Here is a 26,954-nt window from a genome sequence, read left to right on the forward strand (position 1 = left end):
TTTCTGCTTATAAATGTGCTGGAGGATATTGAAAAAAAAGGCGATTTCTTGGTCTTATGTGCACTCGATGTTGCAAGAGCTTTTGACTCGTGTACATTTTCACAACTTTTGCTTGAGGCCCTTTTGAAAGGTACTGATGCCGCGGTAATTGCTTATTTAAGATACATGTATAGAAATCTGAAGGCTGGAATTAAAGATGGTTGTCAACTACTTGCTATTCTAAGAGGTGCACGCCAAAGAGCTTTGACTTCTCCAGTTTTGTTTAATAATTGTGCTACCGGTGCTCAGGATAAGTTGAACTGTACATTTATCTTCAAAGAAGTTGACCTTCGTTAGTTACTTTCGCAGATGACCTACTAAGCCTTTCCTGCACTTTTCAAGGATGCTCTTCAACCTTTGAGTTTCTCCAAGAAGAGTACGAACAGATTGGTTTGAGCTTTAATATTGATGTAACAGTTGTTCTACCATTCAACTATAAAGGGAACAGGAACTCAATAAGTCTATCCAGTTCTGAGGTTCCTTTTGCTAGCAGCCTTACTTACCTGGGCATGCCTATTGGAGCAAACCTGAAAGAAACTGTAAGCCTGGTAATTAAAAATTATGCCAGTAAGATCTGGGCTGCGTATGCCTCCCTAGCTTCAAACGTTTCGTATCTAAGTAGAGTTCATTATTTTCAGTTATATAATAGCCTAACAGTTCCTCACTTACTTGCCCTCGCTCCTCTTTGGTCTTTCCTTGATTGTGGCAAGAGAAAGCAAGTTCATCTCCTTTACTTTAAACTTGCAAAGAATTTAATGGAACTTCGAACTGGGACAAGTAACTCTTTTCTGCAAAGAAAGTATCAGTTGGTAAACCCAGCTGGGGTTATTGAGAAGCGTATTTGTGATTTGTCTATCGAATGCCAGAAGTCTTCCCATCTTTGGTCATTTCTGTTTGTCCCTTGTTTGTAGTCATCCAAGTGTGTTTTTATTTCTGTTTGTCTCTTTTTTGTTTTTTCTTGATTTTTACTCTGTCTTTTTCTGCGCTTTCTGCCCAGTTTTATCGTGATGTGTTATAAATAAATAATGATGATGCTGATGATTTATTGAAAGAAAATTTTTATTCAATAGTTTCTTACTTATTTATTATCTATTTACAGACTTCCTTATTTATTTAATAATTTATCACAAAAGAAGTTGAACTTGGAGTTGTTTGAGATTCATTGGCTGCAAAAATTATCATCTCTGTATGTGTAAATTATTTTTTATTATTTTGTTTTTTTTTAGAATCCAACCTCCACGCCTCTCAGTGACGACAACTACAAAAACAAATCTAGTCTTAAACCTTATACATCATTTACATTTTTCCTATTTTTTTACTATTAAACAGCAGCCAAACAGGACACACTTCAAACCACCATATACTCCAAAAAACTGATCCATAAATAAATTGCCATTCTTGTAATAAGAGGCGTTCTCCAACCACAAGAATCCCTTCTTACCGTGACCTTTCTTACCATTTTTCAATTTTTCCAAATTGCAGTTCGTCATGTCTCAGACTCAAAAAAGAGAAACACTTTATTTTCAAAAAGGAGAATAATAATAATAAAAAGGAATAAGAACAATATAATAATAGTAATAACATTCTAAAATAACATGTTTTAATATATGAAAATAAATCATCTTTGACAAGGTAGATTTTTTCAACTTTTTATAAAAGTCAGGATTTTTAGGGCTACAAGTATCATTCAAATGAGTCCATGTTCTACTTCTAAGATTTTTTTTTTTTAGTTAGATTTATGTCACAGAGAAACAGAAGGGCTACTTGTAAAAAATCCTAAGACTCAAAGCATCTCTTTTTTTTTATTGGGTTAAAACTTGGGAGAGGAGAGCCAATCAGGTAAATTTAACTTTGTTCTTTTTACTGGATTTACTTCACACAAGAAAAGAAGATCTTGGGCTTAAAAATTTTAATATTATCAAGGAACCTTGCAAACACACAATGTTTGGTAAATAGTTTTACAATAAAGTATAGAAAAACATTATAATACAATTTTACCTCACGCTCTGTGTGGGGTCATATCCAAGGGTGGGGGTCTATGGTCCTCCTTTCTCCCGAATTTGTTTCCCAACTTCAACACCGGATTTAATAAAAGTATTTACCCTCCTCCAATAGAAAGATAATGCATTAATGTAGTTCAGGCTCAATTCTTAACCAAGGCCAACTACTTTTATTCCATGAGAAGGTTTTTTTTTGGTAGCCTCCTCCCCCAACAAGACCTTAGGTGTTGGCCAGGCTCTGTAAATTTTCAATCATAAGGGAAGTTTCCGTGTTTTTAAACGCAAATCAGGGACTATAGATAATAATGCGACGAAGATTATGAACGCTCAAATTAGCTTTTTAATTTAACTGTAGCCTACTAACCCGTTCAGAAATCAACTGCTTCAGCCGTTGCAGCTACAATTCTGACGAATTTTATTTTGCCTCTTTTGACAACAAATCAAGCTGTGTCGACATCACAACCGATAAACGCTTTCATTTCAGCAGCTAAAGGCAAGTCGGAAGAGAGCTACGATACGACCCTTAATTTTGAGCAGCAAGAATATTGGGGGCACTACGCCTTCTAAGATTTCCCTCCCTCCTAGATTCAAGAAATTCCTTTTTTCGGCATTTTGATGCCCGCTCTTTAGATTTTGAAAATGTATCCTGGCCCCTAACTTCCTTGAATTTACGCCACTGGTCAAATAAAACGTCGCTAGTTAAAATTCACGCCGCCAAATTAAGGGGTTCCAGCAAGATACAAAAACACACGTTTTACATAAAAATAAAACTGTCAAATGTAACCTTCAAGGTTTAGAATTAAAACCGTCAAATGGAAAATGTAAACACAGATTAAAGAAAAAACTATTCAAAGTATTGAAACAAGCATAAAATGAGCATTCCAAACCATAAAGTACAACAGTAGCTCACAGCTATAAATCAAGCAATTTAAATGGGCTTTTTTTTATAATTCATAATCCTACAGAGTTTTCCATCAAACCATTAGTGGTATCGAACTGCATGTAAGGAGTGTCAGGGCCTAATAGCAATCGAAACTCTAAAGAACGGAATTCTGCGAAACAGAATAGTTGTAAACGGAACAATAGGTACATCTAAAGAATTAGTAAATTCTTAACATATATGATTCATTAAGTTTAATGTTACCCATAAAAACTTACGCGCCCGAGAGAGTTTGCCTTATTTTCTGAAAGGGGAAATATCACCTGAAAGTCATGGAGTCAGATTGAAAATTGTACCATCATATTCAGCGTGTCAGAGGACCGTATTGTAGAGGTTTCAAGCTCCCATTTTTTATTTTTGTTTTATTTTGTTCTTCGCAGGGGTGATTATACTTAACCAATAGTCATAGAAGATCAAGATAGGGCTAATTTAAAAGTAAATTTAAAGTTCTAGCACCCTTTTAAAGTGCTCTAAAAGAGTGGAGGGCAACTAGCCTCCCTACCGCGCCCTTTTGCCTCAAAGTTAGCCTATCAAAAATTTTAGGTAGTGATTTTTTCAGCATAGTTCTAAGGTCCAATAACTATGTCTTTGGGGGTGTAATGATCCCCCAGAGCCTCCGGGGAAAGGGATGAAAGTTATGAAATTTGCCCAATGTTCAAATATAGTATTTGTTATTGAGAAGCATGCATACATTCTTCCAGAGGGAGAATTTTCTGCGTAGGGGGGATTTTCTACGGGAAGAATTTCCCGCTGGGAGTTGACACGAAAACACAAAGACAGACACATAAACACGCAAACAGAGACTCAGTCAGACAAGCAAGGCGAGAGAGAGACAAACACACACACACACACACACAACACAAAGTCAGACATACGTCAGACATACAAACAAACAAGAGTCAGACACACAAAAACACAAAGATAGACACAGGGACATGCAAGCAGACGTTACAGAGGGTAGGTTAGGTTAACTTAGGTTAGATAGCACGTTATCTAGACTAGGTTAACTTAGGTTAGATAGCACGTTATCTAGCCTAACTCAACCCAATTTAGCCTGTCTAGGATATATTAGGTTAACCTAACCTAATAGAATGTAAGAAAAATGGTAAGTGTTTTACTCTGTGTGTTTGTTTGTCTGAATCTGGGTTTTTGTGTGTCTAACTTTGTATTTTTGTGCGTTTTTGGTCTCTCTCCCACCAAGCCTGTGTGTCCGTCTCTATGTGTTTTTGTCTCTGACTTTGTTTTTTTTATGTGTTTTTCGTCTCTCGCCCACCGTGCCTGTATGACTGAGCGTCTGTTTGTATGTCTCTGTGTCTGACTTTGTGTGTTTGTGAGTTTGACTTTGTGTTTTTGTGTGTGTCTTTGTTTGTGTTTATGTATTTTTTGTCTCTCTACCACCGAGCCGTGGTGATAATCAGTGTGACTGATTATCTGTATGCATGTCTCCGTGCCTGTCTTTGAGGGTCTGACTTTGTGTTTTTATGTGTGTTTTTGTCTCTCTCACGCCGTTCTTGTATGACTCAGCGTCTGTTTGCATGTCTCTGTACCCTTCTTTGTGTGTTTGTGTTTTTGGTTTATATACTTTCATCTCTCCCCACCATGCCTGTGTGACTGAGCCACTGTTTGCATATCTCTGTGTCGCTCTTTTTTTTTGAGTGTATGTATTTTTTTCTCTCTCCCACCGTACCTGTGTGACTGAGCATCTGTTTCCATGTCTCTGTACATGTCTGTGTGTGTTAGTGCGTCTGACTTTGTGTTTTTATATGTTTTAGTCTCTCGCCCACCGTGCCTGTATGACTGAGCGTCTGTTTGTATGTCTCTGTGTCTGACTTTGTGTGTTTGTGAGTTTGACTTTGTGTTTTTGTGTGTGTTTTTTTACTCTCTCCCACCGGGCATGAGCGTCTGTTTGCATGTGTCTGTGTCTGTCTTTGTGTTTTTGTGTGCCTGAATCTGTGGGTTTGTATTTCGTGTGTGTTTTTTCTCTCTCTCACCGTGCTTGTGCGACTAAACGTCTGTTTGCATGTCTCTATGTCTGTCTTTGTGTTTCTGTGTGTATATTCTGTGTCTCTCCCATCATTCCTGTGTGACTGAGCATCTGCCTTTTTTTGCGTATGTGTTTTTTGTCTCTCTCCCAGTATGCCTGTGTGACCGAGTGCCTGTTTGCATGTCTCTACGTCTGCCATTCTGTTTTGTGTGTTTGAATCTTTGAATGTTTTACTTTGTGTTTTTGTGTGTGTTTTTTGTCTCTCTCGCAAAATACCTGTGTGACTGAGCGTTTGTTTGCATATTTCTGTGTCTGTCTTTGTGTGTGTGACTATGTGGTTGTGTTACTGTCTTTGTGTTTTTGTGTTTCTGACTCGGTGTGTTTGTCTGTGCGTGTGCGTGTGCTCTTGTGTGCGTGTGTGTGTTTGTGCTGGTGCGTGTGTGTGTGTGTGTGTGTGTCTTTGTGTGTTTGGGGGTGTGTATGCGTATGTGTGTATATGTGTGTGTGTATTTTTGTGATTGTGTGTGTGTGTTTTTGTCTGTGTTTATGCGTTTGCATATTTGCATGTTTGACTTTATACTTTTATGTGGGTTTTTTTCTCTCTCCCTCCGTATTTGTGTGACTGACCATCTCTTTGCCTGTCACTGTGTCTGTCTATGTTTTTTGTATATCTGAATCTGTATGTTAGTGTGTCTGACTTTATAACTTTTTGTGTGTATTTTTGTCTCTCTCATAATGCTTAGACTGATAATCTGTTTGCATGTTTCTGTGTCTGTCTTTGTGTTTTTGTGCGTCTGCCTAGGTTTGTTTGTGTGTCTGACTTTATGTATTTATGTGTGTTTTGTCTTTCTTCCAACGTCCTTATGTGACTGATTATCTGTTTGCATTTCTCTGTGTCTGTCTCTGTGTTTTGTTCGTCTGACTCTGTGTGTTTGTGTATTTATTTGTCTGACATGGTGTTTTTGTGTCTCTGAGTTTGTGTTTTTTGTGAATTTTTTCTCTCTCCCAGCGTGCCTGTGGGACTGAGCTTCTTTTTGCATGTCTCTGTGTCTATCTTTGTGTTTTTGTGTGTCTGACTCTGTGTGTTTGCGTATTTGTGTGTCTGTCTTTGTGTTTTTGTGCGTGTGTTTTTTGTTTTTTTGACTACGTTTGTATGAATGGGCTTCTTTTTGCATGTCTCTGTGTCTTTCTTTGTGTTTTTGTTTGTCTGACTCTGTGTGTTTGCGCATTTGTGTCTGTCTTTGTGTTTTTGTGTGTCTGACTCTGTGTGTTTGCGTATTTGTGTGTCTGTCTTTGTGTGTGTGTTTTTTGCTCTTTTTCACCACGTTTGTATGAATGGGCTTCTGTTTGCATGTCTCAGTGTCTGTCTTTGTGTGTCTGACTCTTGTTTGTTTGTGTGTATGATTATGCGTTTTGTCTCTCCCCCACTGTTCCTGTGTTATTGAGCGTCTGTCTGCATGTCTCTGTGTCTATCTTTGTTTTCTGATGTGTCTGGCTCCATGTGTTTGTGTGTCTGACTTTGTGTTTTTGTGTTTGTTTTGTCTCTTTTCAGCCGTGCATGTGTTACCGAGCGTCTGATTGCATGTTTTTGTGTCTGTTTTTGTGTTTTGTGTGTCTGACTCTGTGCGTTTGTGCGTCTGACATTGTGTTTTGTGTATGTTTCTGTCTCTCCCCTACCGTGCCTGCGTGACTGATCGGCTGTTTGCATGCCTCTATGTCTGTCTTTGTGTTTTTTCTTGTCTGATTATATGTGTTTGTGTGTGTCCATGTGTGCGTGCGTGTGTGTATGTGTTTATGTGTGTGTGTGTGTGTGTGTATGTGTGTGTGTATGTGTGAATGTGTGTGTGCTTGTGTGTGTGTGTGTGTGTGTGTTTGTGTGTGTGTGTGTGTGTGTGTTTTGTGTGTGTGTGTGTGTGTGTGTGTGTGAATGTGTGTGTGTTTATATATATATATATATATATATATATATATATATATATATATATATATATATGTATATATATATATATATATATATATATATATATATATATATATATATATATATATATATATATATATATATATATATATATATATATATATATATATATATGTGTGTGTTTGTGTGTGTGTGTGTATGTGTGTGTGAGTGTTCATATCGAAGAAACATGTTCTACAGCTTAAAATTAGGCTGGGAGGTCTTGAAAGGATTTTTGTGTGTGTGTATGTGTGTGTGTTTGTGTCTGTGGATTTGGGAAAATATCCAGCTCATCTCTCTCTGACTTTGGTTAAAAGTCTCTACTAATATGTCACAACATATTGCCACGGTGGCGTGAAATGTCAAGGTTAAACTTGTTCTAAAGCTTAAAGTTAAGCTGGAAGGTCTTAAAAATATTTTTTTACTGAGGGGGACTGATATGTAAGACCCAGTCAAAGAAACTATGGAATTTCATTAAGATCTCTCAGAAATATATCTTAATATGGCTTAAATTAACCTCCAATAATAACCCCATCCCCCTTAATTGCTTGCTAGAGTGGGTCAGCCACATATTCTCATGGTGGTGTTAATATGCATAGTCTTGGCTCAAAGAAACGTGATATTTTAATTAAAACCTCGACGCAAAAATGTGTCTCTTTTTTCTTGCAGCTGCCTCTAATAGAGCAATACAAACGAAGCATTTTCATTAAGACCTCACAGAAACAGCTCTGAATGTGGCCTACGTTTACCTCTAATATCAACCATACACTCTAACCCCCCCGCAATTTCTTGATAGGACCAGGCTTTCTTTAATTCACGCTTGTTTTTTGCTTATATTTTATCCTGTATCAGATTTTTTGCGTTTTGTTTTTTTCTGATTGTTGAGTTTTAATCACTTTTTTGCTTGTTTTAATAATGCTTGTAAATTTGTTTGTGTTAATATAACTTGTATGTACAATAAAAAGGCTTCATTCTTTAGAACTATTGTTCCAGGATAAAACATCAATGCGTGATCATCTACGCAATTTAAGTACCTGTGCCTATGAACATAGGTATGCTCGTTCAATATTGCCTCTAATATAAGTGCTGAATTCTGAGTAGCGAAGAGGAAAAGAAGAAGACTTTTGTCATATATGAAAGCACACCATATTCTAGCCATTATGATACTCTTGCTTTTATTTCATGTCTGATAGCACATTCAAGTTCCAATAGAGTGTGTCTGTAACTAAAAAAAGCGCTAAGAGCAACCCCCAATATTGTCTGATAATACCCTGCAAAGCATTTTTTAACAAGCGGGTTCACTTCAAATGTAAGCAATTTCTAATAATCGATATTTCCCCTGCATTAATTATTACAGTCATAGGAAAATACGCGATTCATTTTATGATTGTAGTAAGCAGGATAGGGAATTCTTCATGCGTTAAATAGGCTATAACACAAAAAGAACTACCCGTATAATAATATTAGAAAGGCTTTCATAGTCCAGCTGTCTAGCGCTCCATTTGATTGGATGGAAATCTCTTTCGAATTCTGATGGGGCCAAAAATCTTTAGATTATAAAGGTTCACATGAGAAAAAAAAGAAAAACACATTGAAAGAAAAATGAAATCCCAAGAAAAATGAAATCCTGAAGAAAAAATCTATTGAAGTATTATGTAACATCTCACTTATGCATCGTCATTACCTAACATCCCACATGTGCGCCGCCATTACGTATTAGTCACGTGTGCAACAACATTAGGTAACATCTCACGTGTACGGTGCCTGTACGTAACATCCCATATGTGCGCTGTTATCCCGTAGCATCTCACGTGTGCGCCACACCCTTATGTAACAACCACGTGTGCGCTGTGCTCAGTTACAAGCGAGAACTCCCACGAGGCACTGACCTCTACCAAGTTACGTACGATTACGTCACCCTCAATAAATGTACCATGGCATGCGAGATCGCGTCATCCTTAATACATTCCCTATTACGTAACAGTCAAAGGAAAATACTCCATATTACGTAACAACCAAAAGTAAACAAACCGTTATACCTAACAACCAAAGAAAACTAGACCTCCGTTGCCTGTGCAACGGGAAGTGTTGCAGCAACTGTGCCCTGTTCCTTAGGACACAGTTGCGGAGCAACACGTGCAACTGTGCCCTACGGGACACAGTTGCGGAGCAACAGTCTCCATTATGTCCTTCAGAGGACATTTTTCTAATGCGGCTTCGATTGTTATCTTGAAGCATCTTTGATATGGTTTTATTTCGAGCTCCTACTAAACTGAGTTTGGTAAAATATTTAACTGGTCCAGAAATAAACGAGAAAAAAAATCTAGCTGGCCCAGAACCGAAGTTACCTCTAGAACGTCGAAACTTCGGAAATTATTTCTAAGAGAACGAAGCAACTTGGTATAAAGAACACTTCACTTCTTCTTGCATAACTTTCATAGCACTACTCGATAAAAATAAAATAGACATCAAAATCGAAAATTTAAGAAAATTTCAAAAAATCGGAACGAGATTGACTTTTCCGGAATTATTTCCGGGAAATCTGTAAGAGCTACGGAATTTCATGCTTCAGTTCTCGAAAACATCAATAAAAGTTCTATATGAGTTCATAATTATTTTATCTCTAAAACGTTTACTTCCGAAACTAGGGCCGTCTTAACTTGACGCCAATTCGAAGTATTATGTTTCGAGACGCACATTTCGGGAATTATCTCCGGGAAATCTGAAAGAGATACGGAAATAACGTCTTATAGTTTTCTGCTTAACTTTTGATGGTCTAAACTAGGAAAATATAAAACAAATCAAATTCACCAAAAAATTTAAATTGCCCCGAGGGCATGACAAAACTTCCAAATAGAAAAACCCAAAGAAGGAATTTTATTTCGGAGAAACTATTGTAAGCCCCAGTTGTTAGGAGATCGAGATTTGTCGAACCGCGTTGGAAAAAAAATTCTAGCTGGTCCAGAACAGAAGTTACCTCTAGAACGTCGAAACTTCGGAAATTATTTCTTAGAGAACGAAGCAACTTGGTATACAGAACACTTCACTTCTTCTTGCATACTTTTCATAGCACTACTCGATAAAAATATAAGAAACATCAAAATCGAAAATTTGAGAAAATTCAAAAAAATCGGAACGAGATGGACTTTTCCGGAATTATTTCCGGGAAATCTGTAAGAGCTACGGAATTTTGTGCTCCGGTTCTCGAAGAGACAAATGAAAGTTCTAAATGAGTTCAGCATACCTGTATTTCTAACAAGTTTATTTCCGAATCTAGGGTCGTCTTAACTTGACGCCAAACATCGAACGCACAGTTTCTAAGAAAAAAACGGTTTTATTTTTTTTATGGAAAACTGTTAGAAATTTTAGGAACTTCTCTGGAACTTTTTTACTCTGTTTCACGTTTCCCTTCCCTCTGAAAAATCTCAAATTTTTAACTCTTACCACTTCGGAGGTACAGGTCGCTGATCACGGTGAAAAAAAAAAAACCTACGAAAGCAGTAGTGTTGCTCCGCAACACAAATACCCCACTACGTGACATACAGGTGTACTATACCGTTACAGATAAGCTGTGGTATTGTGTAAGACCGACTTGTGCGTAATAACGTCTTGAAGGACTAGTAGCTCCACTTGTACACCCCCTATGTGTCTTTTTAAATAGATTAACCCATCGCTACTGGCGAAAGTAATTCCTGCATGTCCAAGATGTACATTAGGTGATTGAGAATCGGGAACCCCTCGCAAAAGCCATTAACATTTTTCTCAAGAATTTTTTTCTCTTAACAAAAAATCTTAAGTCATTAACAATTTTCAAACCCATCATAATGTTTCAATAAGAAAAATCTAATAATAAAATTATGATTCAAAATTTTCAGGCAGATTCACCAAAAAAATTGATTGGAGATGAAATAGAGAAATTATTGGAATTCATTTTTCAGCACGATTATTTCAACAAAACAAAATAGACACACTGAAAGAATATAGGTACTTACGTGTTATTCCGTCCTTACTCAAGGAGTTTGATCTGTTTAAAACTGGTTTTTCTATCTGCACTCTCAGGTGATCAGCTTAGCTTGAGTGAGATAAACTATGATGCGGGTAAATTTGTGATAAATATTTAATATATAGAGTTGGTTAAGTTAGGTTTTTAACATGATGCGTTTTTGGCGGGCTGCTTTCTGTAATTCTCTGTTGTAGTTTCCATAATTTTGTTACTAAAGTATTATATTTTCATCATATTTGGGTATATTTCACTATGATTAACCTAACTTCACTTATTGAGTGTAGTCAGGATAATACACAAGCGCCAGAATATACAAAAAATCGTTCACACTCCAAATTGTGCATACACGGAACACAGGGAATGTGCAGCTCCACTAGGGTCCTGCATGTGCATACTTCGGTTGTACCTTCATTTTAATTCTCTAACAAGACCTATTTACAATATAGCATAATTTAGTAAAAAGCAAACCATAAGAAATTCACTTACTCTGGCCACATAAAAGGCATTTTATCTACATGTTTTCCTTAGTATAAAAATACTATTCAAGTAGAAAGGTTCCAGAGTAAGAGTAGATTGTTTATATATTGTCTCTATGGTGACGTTATTCTCCATTGAATAATAATTACCAGGCTTGTTATTGAGCAACAGTTGTATAAAAAAATGAACAGAAACATCAGAATATAGAAAGGTCAAAAGAGCATTGGCACTGTTTTAAGGTATTCTGCGAGAAGAAGGAGAGGAGGCTGAATTAGGTCCATGTCTAGTTTTTTCCATTTATCTCTTGCGTCATTTTATGGATCTGTTTCCCTATATGCTGCTATTAATACCATAAACTACTCACTGCAGCCCCAAGCCACCTGAAACCACACACCTACACCCACTCTTTCTCCATTTTAATCTATTCAAAGCCTCCTTCTTACCACCCTCCAAGGAAGGTCCAATTTCCCCTTGATATTTCCTTATGACCTCTTCCCACCCCATTTGGGGACGGCCTGCTTTTCTTTTGCCCTTAGATAGTCGGATGACATGGACAACCATTGGCAATCTTTCTTTCTTTATCAACGGAACGTCTCCTAGTTATCTCAACTTTCTCTAGTTTTAGTCCTAGAAAGTGGGATTAGACCACATGTTTCGTGCACCTTACTGTTTGAAATACGGTTAGTAAGACGGATACCCAAAACAATCCGTAGACAATATCTCTTTAAAACATCTAACAAATTCTCCTCAGTCTTTCGGAGCACCAACGCTTCATAGCCATACTTGACCACTGCCACCACTGAAACTTCTAATATTCTAATCTTGATTTGCTGAATTATCCTCCTATTCGGTACTTGTGTATTATTCAGAACACACTCAATAAGTGAAGTTAGGTTAGGTATCTTCTATCACTATGCGTTCCCTCTCGTAATGTTCCTTCTCGTAAGAGTACAAAGTCATGTTGTGTCCATTGACGCACAGTTTTGTTGTGGGCAACAACCCCTTATCCTGGAAAACTATAATTGCCTATTTTTCAGTCTTTGGCAAATCCCAAATCTTCATTTGAAATCGATGTTCAGACATTATCTTCTATCGTCATGCGTAGCAAACAAAATGGAGATTTGTCTTTGTGGCTATGAAACCGGTTTTTCTCATAAAATGTACATGCATCGTAGTTTGTTTCACGAAAGAACCTAACTTCACTTATTAAGTGTGTTCTGAATAATACACATGTACCTCACATTCTTCCAAACTCTCTTCAGCAGTGCTTCACGATTCTACCTTACTATCTTCCTTGTCCCCATTGTATTTATCAATAATGCTACCTAGGTAAGTAAAGCTGTCCACTCGATCGATCTTCCCATTATCCAACATTACTTCTTTACCTTCACTTGTTCTTAGTCTTAACGACTCACTCTTCTTAACACTAATTTGCCACCACTGAAACTTTGGAAACCACTTACCCCCGTTCCAAGCCATATAATCAGCGCATTGTGAGTCTAGCGTGCTAACCACTCGGCTAGTATCATTCTTTGATAGTTTACATTGAAAAATACTTCATCATTTGTTCAAGATTTGGATCAAATCTTTTAAATATTTAATGAGTATCCTCATAGTTCTTTATCGAAGTATAAGGCAACTAACGCTCGTTAAAAATTTCCAATGCCATCGTCCAGTGACTGACTGTATACAATAGTTTCAACAAGAGTAATAAATTTTGAACAAAACCAACACCTTATTAGATTTGAAGGTAACTACGAAGTTACTTCGGTTGACGGTACTCTTGCGATGTCTTAAAACTTACGATATCTTAGAAGCTCGATTTGAGTTTGACTCGATTATTTATTGTAATTTCTCTTCGTTTTGAGTTTCATTTATTTATTGATGGTGAATTGTTGTAGTTTCATTTGTGGTAGTGTAGTGTTAACATAGATAGCGACATAACTGAGACTTATAAGGAGCTAATTCGATTGAAAACCAATAGATCTAGTGCCCTTTTTAAGAGTCAAAAGTGATTGGAAGGCAAGCAGCCTTCCTCCCAAGCCCGTTAATTTTACAAACACATCCAATAAAAATTTGAGAGAGCCATTTTGTTCAGCATAGTTGAACGGTCGAGTAACTATGCCTCTAGGGGTATTTTTCATGTCCACCCCCGACAGTTATGCAATGTGGCCATTATACTTTGTAACTAAATATTGTTTAAAAGTAAATCAAAAGGTACTATGTGTATGCTAGTTACCAATAAGAAATCCCAGCAATATCCCAAGAACGATTGAAGGTACTAAGTTGAAACTTTGACGGCTACAAGTGTTACTACTTCTGCTCTTACAATTTAACTAAATCGAAAGAGTGTAAGTATATCCAGGTTATCAATGAGCATAGATACACCCATTTAGTAAATAAAAGTTGTAGTAGTAGGAGTAGCAGTACGAGTAAAAGCATGACTAAAGTAAGGCGGGTTAGATACAATTATTTGGGAATCGTACTAAGTTTTATTTTTCAGGTCAACTTGAGGAGGTAAAGCCAAACAATGGATTCTTATAGCAAACAATCGAACAGATTTAAAGTATTATTTTCTTTTTTCATGAAATGTAAATTGTCAATAAAAAAACGGAAATTAAGTTAAAGAACTTTTTCCACAAAGTAAGTTTTTCAAAGAAAATTAAAAAGCTCCATTAGACTAATAGTGGGCAAAAATTAATTCAAATAATCTTCCATGCTTAAAATATCCACGGGAGAATATTTATGACATGATTTAAAAAGCGATTAGAAATTAAACAGAAAAAAAGTTTTTTTTTCAAATGAAGGTAGGCTAAAGGAGGATTTCCTGGGTGCAATTTTCCGCAGGAAATTTTATGAGGTGAATAATAGCGAGAATGAAATTATCTGCGGGATTTTTCCTGGGGAAGGGGAATTTAACGTGGGAGGAAGTTCCCATAGAGGATTTTTTTGCGTGAAGGGCAATTTTTATGGAGTGGAGGGGGGGGGGGGCTTTCTGAAATTATTTAAAAAACAATCAGAAACTAAATAACAAAGTTTTTCAACTGAAAGTATTCAGCTGAAAGAACTGTTTTTCTTTTTTTTCTTTTTTTAATCAATAGTAAACAAAACTCTAAAAAATGGAATTTTGATACCAATAGTTACATCAAAAGTATCGCATTTTAAATCTGAATTCAAATATATAAGTTTCATCAAGATGGGCTTTACCCATTAAAAGTTAAGAGCCTGAGAAAATTTGTCTCATTTTCGAAAATAGGAGGAAACACCCCCTAAAGGTCATACAATCTTAACGAAAATCGCACCATCAGATTCAGCGTATTAGAGAGCCTTATTGTAGAACTTTCAAGTTCCTATATATAAAAATGTGGAATTTCGCATTTTTTGCCATAATACAGGTCACGGATGCGTGTTTATTTGTTTGTTTTTTTGTTCTTTTTCCCCAGGGGTGAAAATTACAAGCTTTTTAACACTGTGGCGCTTTGAATTTTGTTTATATAAACCCTATCCCTTGGTTACCCCTATGATGTGAAAGTAATTAAACTGGCCTTTCATTCTTTGAACTAAGGGGCACAGTGAACGGCATACAAAATATTGTTTTCCCTGTGGGCAAATTGAAGAATAAAACTTGTAAACATGCCTAAAATGTTCAAAGCCGATAAAATTCCTTTCTTGTTGGGTCATCATCCAAGGGGGTTTGTTTAAGTCTCCGAAGAGCCATTTTGCATCCATCAAAAGCGATATTAGCCCTAAAAAGAGACCAAAATAATAGAGAACGTAAAGTAATATCTTTTACTACTTCATATATTTTTCTTAAAATTTGAATCTCATATTAAAGGAGAAGCACTTCAGACACTACAGAGCAAGCAAATGCAAATTTGATAGTCGACGAGATGTTTAAAGAAAAAAAAAATGAGAGTCTTAGAATATTGAAAATCAGCCCTATTAAAATGTGTAGTCTATACGTAAAATCCCTGTTGTTTTTTCCTCTTTCTTTATTTCTTCCAAAAATTAAAAAGAAATTGAGTGAAAGATACATGTAGATGAATGATAGCCCTCCTCTCTATGCAAAAGTTTTAAACTTTTGATCCACCAAATTTATTTGGAGGCTGACCCTTACATTTCACAGAGGGAAATCATAACAAAAGATTAGGTTCATGCAATGAAAATTAGAAAAAATGATGTATTTTTAACTTACGAAGGAATGATCAGATCTTAATGACATTTCATGTTTTGAAGGACCTCGCAACTCAGATCTCTTATTTTAAACCCCGATTTGATCCATTGACATTGGGGGGAGTGGGGGGTGGCTGAAATCTTGGAAAAGGCTTAGACTTGAGAGATCAGGATGAAACTTGGTGGGAAGAATAAGCACAAGTTCAAGATACGTGACTAACATAACCGGATCGGATCCGCTCTCTTTGGAGGAGTTAGGGGAGGGGAATTCGGAAAAATTGGAAAAAATGAACTATTTGTAGCTTACGAACGGGTATTCAGATCTTAATGAAATTGGATATTTAGAAGGATCTTGGAACGTGACAATTGAGGGATCTTTATCTTAAGAATGGGTGATCGAATCTTAATGAAACGTGATATATAGAAATATCTTACGTCTCAGATGCTTGATTTTCAATTCGAATTGGATCCGGATACATAGAGGTTGTCAGGGGGAAACAGAAATCTTGGAAACCGGAAATCTTGGAAAAGGCTTAGAGTGGACAGATCAGGATGAAACTTGGTAGGGAGAATAAGCACAAGTCCAAGATACGTGACTGACATAACTGGACCGGATACTCCCTTTGGGGAAGTTGGGGGTTAATTCGAAAAAACTAGAAAAAATGAGGTATTTTTAACTTAAGAACGGGTGACCGGAAATTAATGAAACTTGATATTTAGATGGAACTCATGTCTAAAAGCTCTTACTTTACATCCTGATCAGATCTCGTGATACTGAGGAGAGTTAGAGGGGGAGACAGGAAATCTTGAAAAACGCTTAGAGTGGAGAGATCGGGATGAAACCTGGTGGGTAGAATCAGCAAATGTCGTAGATACGTGATAGATGTAACCGGGCTGGATCTGCTCTCTTTGGGGGAGTTAGGGGGAGGGTCCATTACTTTGGCGAGTTTGGTGCTTCTGGACGTGCTAGGACGATGGAAATTGATAGGCGTGTCAGGGATTTGCACAAATTAACTTGATAAAGTCGTTTTCCCCGATTCGACCATCTGGGGGAATGAAGGGAGAGGAAAAACTGGAAAAATAAGGTATTTTCAAAAATGAGCTGTTATTCTAAATCCCAACCGGCATTAAGTCTCTGATTTTCCTTTTAAATCAATCTATTGATTCTTAGGATTTTGCTAGAGCTCATGCCATATGAGCTCTTGGCTCTTCCGACCTCGTCACAAGTGCCATAAGAGCTCTTAGCTCTTGTTGAATTGTTGTAATCCCTTGTCAAAATTGAGAATCCTCATTTGTAATAATTACAAACTTTCATTTTTTGGGCCTTCCTAGTGACATTATATAAATGGTTGCGTTAAAACTTGTAGCACTCGTACGGGATTCTAATTATTGGACAATTTTCTGGTCTTGGTTTGTTTTGATGGGCGTTTTTGGGCTGAAAAACCTCTTCCTAGCTAATTTATCTACTATGGGCTGCCTCCCCGTAGTAGCATAATATTTGTAGGCATGAATATATAATGAGTCGGAGGTAATAGGCTTGGGACTGTCTGTGCAGGATTTCGACTCTTGTTGATAGAAGAGCATCGCCAAGTGCTGAAAACCATGTTGTGACCAAGATGGGCCCAGGATTGCACAAAGCCTCCAACTTACTGGAGGTCCCAGGGACTTCTTGCTGTCCGGTTCTAAGCCGGCTTAAGTGCTTCGGTGTAGACTTGAGAAGATATGTTGGTCCCCATCCTGCACTGGTATCCGGGATCACTGCTTTTCTTTAGGCCAAAATAATTTCAAAGATTTAAAGAACATGAAAATTGGAACTTGGAACGTTACGACGTTAAAAAATGACTATCGCATCGACATTTTGACTGACGAATTCAGACGGTTTGAACTGGATTTATTAGGAGTTTCAGAAACTCATATCCCAGGGGTAGGAAGCATGAAATTAGGTGACATAGAATTTGTTTACTCAGGCAGGAAGGATGGGGTACGTAGACAGGGAGTAGGACTCACGATGAATAAGGAAGCTGCTAAGTCTTGTTTAGGCTGGGAAGGTATTAATAATAGAATACTAATTGCTCATTTTATGACTAAAAAGTTTAGGGTATCAGTTATAGTAGTATATGCCCCCATTGAACCAACTGATGGAGATAGTAGTGACTCAGATGAATTTTACTTACAGTTACAGGAGCAAATAGACAGGGTACCAGGTAGAAATATGGTGTTTTTGCTAGGAGATTTTAATGCCCAGGTTGGTAGAAATAGGGATAGATGGTATCCTAGCCTAGGTAAATTTGGTGTAGGAAAAGAAAACTGTAATGGCTATGGGCTTTTGCAATTTTGTAGGTATAACAACCTAGTTATAACCAACACGGTGTTTGGTCACAAAATGGCCCATAAGTTGACATGGTATTCACGTGATGGTAAGACAGCAAACCTTATTGATTATGCTATTGTAAACAGAAGACTAGCAGGATCAATACAAGATACTAGGGTGTATAGGAGTGCCGTTATTGATGTTAAAAGTAAAGATCACCATCTAGTAGTGTCTAAGGTTAATTTAAAGCTGAAATTTCGGAAGGGTAACTCCCTCCCGGAAAGTTATGATGTTGGTAGACTTCAGGATGAAAATTTGAGAAAAAAATTCCAGGAACAGTTGAGTACTAAACTTGAGGGTTTAAAATTTGACAACGTGGAAGATGGATGGAATAATTTCAGAAAAATAATTTGTGAAGTTCCTGATGGTGTCCTAGGGAAGAGTGCTAAGACTGCAACTAGGAATATTAGTGAAAAAGCTTTAGGTTTAATAGAGAGTAGAAGGGGTTTGTATAAGAATTATCTGAGTGATAGGTCGTATGAAAACAAAAGGAATGTAAAGAAAGTGGAGAAAGCATTAAAATATGAACTAAGGAGATGTGAAGTGGAGGCGATGGATAAAATTGCTGAGGATCTGGAAGATGCAGCTAGACGGCATAATAGTAAAATATTATACTGGCATGTTAATAAATTGAAAGAGAGTAGCCAATCCGGACTAGTCCCAGTTAAAGATAGAAATGGGGCCACAATTAGTGATAAGGAAAAAGTAAAAGAAAGATGGGTGGAACATTTTGAGAATGTGCTAAACCGAGATACAGTTGCAGGAAAAGATATAGATGAAAATGAAAAAGTTTGTGATACCTTGGATGTGAAGGAAGATTTGTTTAGTGAGGAAGAATTAGCGACAGTACTAAAAGGATTAAAAAATAATAAGGCCCCAGGTGTTGATAGTATGATTAATGAGTTTCTTAAATATGTTGGCTCTGAGGTTAGGAATAGGCTACTGAAGATTATGAACATGATTTTTGAAAAAGGGGAAGTACCCAACGATTTTAGGAAAACCTTAATTAAACCACTGTATAAGAAAGGTGACAAGAGTGAGTGTCATAATTATCGAGGCATTAGTCTGGTCTCTGTAGGTAGAAAATTACTGAGTAATATGATACTTTTTAGACTGAGACATGCTGTAGACAAAATTTAAGGGAAGAACAATGCGGTTTTAGAAAAGGTAGAGGATGTGTCGACCATGAATTCACTCTTAGGTTAATAATTGAGAAGTCCCTTCGTTGTCAAACACCTTTGGTCCTTAGTTTTATCGATTATGAGCAAGCTTTCGATTCTGTTGATAGAACAACGTTAACAAAGGTCTTATCGTTATATGGTATACCAGAAAAATACATTAAAGTGATTTGCGCTGTGTACGAGAATAATACTGCTGCGGTTAAGGTAGGAAATGAGGTTAGCAACTGGTTTTGTATTAAATCAGGAGTTAAGCAGGGTTGTGTTCTATCCCCCTTTATATGGATCATGGACTTCGTCTTAAGGAGCACAGGAAAGGCAATTGGAGACCATGGAATCAAATGGGGAGGAAGAACGCTCCTGGACTTAGATTATGCTGATGATTTAAGCATATTAGATGAAAGTTCGAGCAAAATGAATGAATTTTTAGAAGTTTTACGACTTCAGGGTGCTAAAATAGGCTTGAAAATTAATGTTAAGAAGACTAAGTCACTAAGGATAGGAATAAGTGACGATGAACAGGGTACATTAGGTAACGAAAAGATTGATCAGGTTGGGAGCTTCAGTTACCTTGGTAGCATTATTAGTAAAGATGGTGGGAGCAGTGAAGATGTTAAAAGTAGAATAGCTAAAGCTCAGGGTGTTTTTTCACAGTTAAAAAAAAGTTTGGAAGAATAGAAAGATAAGTCTACAAACCAAGATTAGAATATTGGAAGCTACAGTGATGACAGTGGTCAAATATGGCTCTGAAGCATGGGCACTCCGAAAAGCAGATGAAAATTTACTAGATGTTTTCCAGAGAAATTGCCTACGGATTGTTCTGGTTACCCGGCTGACTGACCGTATTTCAAACAGTAGGTTGTACGAAAAGTGTGGGTCAATCCCGCTTTCTGGGGCTATAATGAAAGAAAGGTTGAGATGGCTAGGCCACGTTCTACGGATGAAGGATGACAGATTACCGAAGATTGTCCTTTTTGGCCAACCGTCTAGGGCTACACGGAAAGCAGGTCGTCCTTGTCTGGGTTGGGAGGATGTCATAAATAAAGATTTAAAGGAAATGGGAACTGCCTGGGAGGGTGTAAAGAGGGAGGCTTTAAATAGATTAGGTTGGAGGAGGAGCGTGCGTGGCTGTGTTGGCCTCAGGTGGCTTGGTGCTGCAGTGAGTTATTATTACTAGTAGTAGTAGTAGTTAAAACTTGTAAGCTTAATCACGAAGCAACTTGATTTTATCTAACAAAAAAAAAACTAATTTTGAATTTTTCGGGTATTTTTCTGGTTTGAATCAAAAAATTGAAATTGTTGTTCAGGCACGATAAATATTTTTGTAGTTTGCACAATAACTTCAACGATTCTGAACTGAACTCAAAAAGTTTTTCAACTTTTTTTCATGCCTTAAAATGACATTGCTTATAAATACATTGAATACTTTAAAGACAAGAAATTTGGCAGTGATGTAATTCTAATAACAATTTCTACTAAGCTTCAAACTTTTGCTTTTCTGTTTTAAGGTTTTTGAATTATTGTAATCCCTTGTCAAATTACATACAAATATTTTTGCAATTTTCAGTTTTTTGCTTTTTAGGCAATTTTTTTTATACTCTAAGTCCATTCAAAGATATTTGATTATTACAGCGAGTCCGATTTCTAAACATAATTTCTACTAAACTTCCATCTTTTGATTTTCTTTTTAAGGTTTTTGAATTATTCTAGTTCCTTTCACAAGAACAACGTGAAAACAGGCTTGCGTCTCAAAGAGAAATTACCAAAAAAAATCGTGCCAAGGAATCACAAGAACAACGTGAAAATTGGTTCGTGGCTCAAAGAGATAATTCCAAAAGAAAGTGTGGCGAGGAATCACAAGAACATCGTGAAAACAGGCTTGAGGCTCAAAGAGAAATTACTAAAAAAATTCATGCCGAGGAATCACAAGAACACCGTGAAAACAGGCTTGTGGCTCAAAGAGATAATACCAAAAGAAAGCATGCCGAGGAATCACAAGTGCAATGTCAAAATTATCGCCTGGCATTCAGGTACAGCCCAGTCGATGATTTTAGCTTGAGTAGATGTGTTCAAATCGGGACTATGTCTAAAATTTGTCCCTATTGCAAGGCCTTGAAATTTAATGGTGAAACAATGGGAATGTGTTGCGTCTCAGGAAGAGTTAAACTTCCTCAACTGGCTGCACCACCAGAGCCATTGAAGACTTTATGACGGTACAGACCGGGACACAAGGAATATAAATGACGACCGGGACACTCAAAGAGAAATTACAGACCAAGACACCGGGACACAGGGAATATAAATGACGACCGGGACACAGGGACACAACTACAACGGGGACGCCGGAAGGGCACAGGGGGATATATAAATGACGACGGGGACACAAGGAATATTCAATTAGCAATCACCCTCAACAAAGCTCAAGGGCAATCACTAGAAAAATGCGGTATAGATCTGAATAAGGATTGTTTCCCCATGGACAATTATATGTTGCATGTTCAAGAGTCTGTGAGCCTGACAATCTATTTATATGCACAGACAATGGGACAGCGAAGAATGTTGTATATTCGCAAGTTTTACGTAGTTAAAAACATATATATATCTATCTATATTCACAGTTGGGACACAGGGACACAACTACAATGCACGAAGAGCCCCCCCCCCCAACTAAGTGTTGGTGTGGTGTGAAGCGCCACACCAACAGCTAGTAAATAAATAAATATACAATTTATCTTTTAGCGGCTGAGAAATATGCCCCTTCTTATTTTAACAATATCGTGGAATGCGCTTCAGTCTGACACTACTGTAATTTTATTTTATTGTAATATTGTCAATTTGAAATTATTGAAATTACCGAGAAATATTATTAGGTTACAGAGCTGAAATCTGAGAAAACTTTTACTATGGTATGAGCGCACGAGTCACGCCAAGGAGGTAACAGTGTTGCCAAATCTAGAAGACGAAGAGTATCACAAATTTACTACCTTAAACAGGCTTTAACAATGGAAATACGTGAATCTATTAACACATCCTATTGCATTTGAAATATGAGCTTAAGATTGCAACCAATTCGTTTGTTTTTGGTGTCTATGGTAACCATAAATATATCTCCGAGAATCACCTAATTAATTGAATAGGATGAGACATGACATTTGGAAATTGAACAAATACAAAAAGAGGTCAATTCACCCTTAGTCATGCGATTAATTGAGAAAACAATTCAAAATAAAGTTTTCAAAGACAAGTAAAGAACCATATTAAAACATGAAACGAGCATATAATAAATCTAATGTTCTAAGTCTTATAACAATTCAAACTTAAAAGGATAAGAAATTACTATCAATGAATAAATGAAACTCAAAAAGAACAGAAATCAGAAGCTACACTCTAGTGTTGCCTGTTGTAAAGATCAATAAGCCTTCAATGTATTATTGATTTCGAGGGGGTGCTGACTTCCCGACACTCGGGGTATATTTTAGAACGTCAGGTGTGCTGCACAGTTCCGCCACGCTTGGTACAGTTCCGCAACGCTTGGCACAATTCTACCGAGCTCAGCACTCGCTGCCTGGCCTATATGGTTTCTGAGAGAGAGAGAGAGGGAGCCCTTGATTTTTTTTCACGACCACTTTATTTGCAGTATCTGTCGTAGAGGTTTCGGAGGGGGTTTATTTGATTGTAAACTTTAAGTTCAATGTACTCTATAAAAGTCATAAGTAATTTAGTGGCAACCAGGCCCCATCCATTAAGCTTTCTATCTATGTGCCCCCCCCCCCCAATTCGTAGCCTCCAACAACACTTGATGAAAATTATGAGATAGCCATTTTGTTCAAAACAATCGAAAGACCCAATAAGTATGCCTCTGAGGATGGCATGATCCCCACAGGCCTTAGAGCAATGGTTGTAAATAATGCAAATGGGAATTGCACAAACATATATTTTATAATGAAAATGGGGGCTTTTACGATATTTGAGAAACAGCTAAAGATGTCTGGGGATGCCACAGGTCTCAAGGGATGATGAGGGGTATGCTGAACTAAATCAAAAGACATTATATGCTTCCAGGTTTCAAAAAAGTGTGTAAAGGGAGTGGGTTCATTTTGATTGGCTCTTAATCTCTTTCTAATCTGTATTAAATTGTTTTCATAATCAATTTTATGCATATAGACTTGAGTGTGTACTCAACCAAGTCTCTTTATAGGGATGTATTATTTCTAAAATTTGTTTGATTTCAACTGCTTCACAGACAATTTGTTTAATTCCTAAGCCTTTGCTTATTAGAATTGTTTCGTCAAATAACACAAGACGCCTTATGCATCCAGATTGCTAAAAGTAAATCAGCAGTACCTTAGGATAAATCTGTGCATTATTCAAGGGTATTCAGTTGAAGCTTTCAGTGAACGCTGATGGATATGCTATATTAAGTCAAAAGGCATCAGGTGAATCTATTTCATTCAAAGGTTGTATCAGGAATGTCATAGGAGCAGTTAAGGTTATCAAGTTGCCCTTTACAGGGAATGTTAGGGAGAGCGATGAGCAAAATCAAAATACACACTGAACGTCCAGTTCCTAAAATATCTAACAAACGACTAAGGACAAATTACACTGAAATTTTCAAAGAATTTCGAACAAGACAAATAACTAAATCAGAAGATACTAATGTTATATAGGTTGTAAAAATAGTGTATCTGCAATACCTCAGGAACTGGGTAAGGTTAGTAAGCTGAAACTTCTCAGGAATGGTTAAGCGCAATGAGTTGAAACTTTCAGGGGATGGTGAAGGGAAATTGGGCTCAATCAAGAGGCATTACGCGCATCTGCGTTGTTAAAATGACCTCGTCCCTATACAACACCATTACTACACCACAAACGTACAGTCACGTCCAAGTCACATACAGAAAAGTTCAAGAGTTAGAATGAACCTTAGTTCTAGAGCATTTTTAAATCTTGATTTCAAATTGAACAAAATTTTCGAAATAGCTACGGTACGTTGAATACAATAGCAGACAACACTCAGATCACTTTGTGCAACTTAATAATTTGAAGTAGAATCCAATGTTTTAATTCTTACAGAAGAAAACTACAAATTCTGGAGAAATATTCATAATAATAGCCTGTAAGGGGACTTTTGCCATGAAAAACAAAGAGGATTTAATCTAAAAATAAAATCACGAAAGGGAAATATCTCAAAGAAAAGTAAAGAGCCAAGAACCTAAGACGAGCAGAAATAAAGTCATGTAGCAATACGAATTTAAAATGACCAGAAATTACTATCAAGCAATGAGTAAATGAAACCCAAAACAAAAAGAAGGTGATACACATTATCCATCGAATACAAAAAAACAGGCATTGACATAGATAAATAAATAAATCCTAAGACGAGTAAAAATTAAAATGAATACTCGAAGCTAACCTCAAGGGAACAGAAACTAACTTTGCAGGAGTAGGACTACTGCCCCTAAACCTTCTAAAGTCCACATCGTTATGAGACGTTTACTTAAATGATGTGCATTTTGAGCAGCGCAGTTTATTTTCAGAGCATTAATAAAAGAAAATAACAAATTTACCATAAAAGTCGAGATGACTAGATAGAACTAATGATAGCAGCATGATTATTTAATATAGGCTATGCTTATATTAATTTCTAGAAATCAGAACAATTTTGTGTCTTGCTTTTTATAATTATAAAAAAAAGAAATGTTTAAAACCTATTTCACTGAGAGATTTATACGCTAAAAGTTTCAGCTTGATCCATAAAGCTGTTCCCGGGATATTGTAGATACGCTGGCTTGATTGCTTGGCAATACATAGTGTCTTTTGATTTATCTTGTTACTTAACCATGAAAAAAAAAGGATAGGTCCCATAGAGGATTATTATGCAAAAATGTTCAGGTGGATTTTGGACGCCTCCCCTCTACCCACTCCTTTCAGGCCAAATATGAGGTCCACTTGGTCCTAGCATTCCCTGAAATGTAGTGTCATGCTAAGTGTAGTGTCTTGTATTTACATTAATAACATGCTATGAAAAGAGTCTATTCCAACATGGGCTTAAACCGTCCAAACTTTTAAAAGGATTTGATGCAAAATATGTTTAGCCCTTTTCTGAATTATTCTCCAAGTTAAAATTGGAGGTGTAAATGCCCCTCCCCAAGAAAAATAAGTTCCAATTTGATCTCCCAAGTAGTTTCCAAGATAAAACTAATAAATTATTATGATACCCTGCCACCACACAATTTCATCTGATTTTCCTAGTTCCCTTTATATAAATTATAAGTACTGTAGCAGCTTATAATTGCGAAAATGACAAGACTGAGTAGAATTAAAAATAATTAGCCCAACCCCTAAAATACAATTTTAAGTCCTCCTACCCATCCTCCTTAGTTCTCCTAAACCAGCTGAAAATTTAAACTGCATCCCCTGATTCATTCCTGGAGATATTCTACGTATTGTATTTTGATAATCGGGATTCATATAGTCTTTTTTTTTACCTCTACCCTCCCTAAAGTCCTAAAGTCACGGCTCAATGTTCACTTGCCTCCTCTTGCAACACACCCCAGAAAGCTTCATCTTTATTCCCCAAGCTGATGCTTTAACATTGAAGATAAACTATTTTATAGCCTGGGAACACATGTTGTCTTTTGATGTACCTTGCTATCTAATTGTACATCTATTACACATTCCACAAGAAAGTACAGTGTCAAAACGTTGTGTACATCAGAGAAACAAAATGTTTAACCCCATCTCTCTCATCCCAATTCAGAATGTTAAGTCTACCAATTCTGCCCTTTCCGTGACAACGCTTAAAATTTCTAACTACACTCTCCATGTCGTTCTCAAAATAAGGCAAGTATGTTATTTCGATTACTTGGAATGACACAGTGTCTTTTGATTTAACTCTGTTCCCTTCCCCAAGTCGAAACTTCAGATCTACTTCTCCTTTGCCCTTCTCAACACTCCCTGAAAGTTTCAACTTGAAACGACAAGCTATCCGAAATATTGTAGATGCGTCGCTTTGATAACCTATAAGCACATACTGTCTTTTGATTTACTTTGCTACTTAATCACACATGGATTATTAATTCCATAGGAGCCTACAGTGAGAAGGGTTTTTGATGGATTACAGACTAAAATCTTTTAAACTCTGCTCCCTTCCCCAAACCAAAGATCTGAAGTACCCTTGCATCTTCCTTTTTCTTTCTTTTCTTTTGTCCCCCCTTCCCCAGTAGAACTTGAAAGATTTATTCTACTTCCAAGCCGTTGCTGAGACAGTGTAGATATGATATTTTGATGACCTAGATACTCATACCAATTATCAATCAATTTGTTCAAAAGAAACACAGAAAAAATTATATAACTTTAAACCCACAACAAAGGATCTTTGGCCAGTGAAAGTGGGAGTGTAACTTTAAAAGATATATTTGTTTGAAGAAATTAGGGAGGGAGTTTATGAAAACACTTAAAAACGAAACAAGAGGAAAGAAAGATGTATCTGTATTGACCACCCAATAAATTCATGCTGAGCTGGTCTGTCACCTCAGATACTAGTTTAATTATCCTGTTACGTATTTTGAAAACAGGAAAGGTAAAAGAAGAGAATGTTGATAGCCATACTGTTGGACAGTAGTACATATACGGCTGAATGAAGGAGTGCAAGAGGATCTTTATTGTTAAGCCAGGGAAACAATGACAAAGCTTCCGAAGAACTCCTAGGTTTCTGGAGAGCTTAAGTTATACGAGAGTACAGTGATGTTTGAAAGAAAGATTTTCGTCCAATAAAATACCCAGGAATGGAACATGTCCATCAGGGGGACGAGTTATATCACCATGAGTGG

At 36.9% G+C, this 26,954-nt stretch overlaps 1 protein-coding gene across 1 annotated transcript in view; it reads right to left on the minus strand.

Moving 5' to 3' along the window:
* LOC136029550 (cyclin-dependent kinase-like 1) overlaps nt 1-11,501 on the minus strand; it is a 55,916-nt gene extending 44,415 nt beyond the window's left edge. Inside the window, exon 1 of the mRNA XM_065708025.1 lies at nt 11,413-11,501. Within this exon, the coding sequence (XP_065564097.1) occupies nt 11,413-11,432 (20 nt within the window). The 5' untranslated portion in view covers nt 11,433-11,501. The remainder of the gene's footprint in view (nt 1-11,412) is intronic.
* Between the last annotated feature and the right edge of the window lie 15,453 nt (nt 11,502-26,954).

The sequence above is a fragment of the Artemia franciscana genome, chromosome 7 (assembly GCF_032884065.1).
Source record: "Artemia franciscana chromosome 7, ASM3288406v1, whole genome shotgun sequence".
Lineage (NCBI taxonomy): Eukaryota > Metazoa > Arthropoda > Branchiopoda > Anostraca > Artemiidae > Artemia > Artemia franciscana.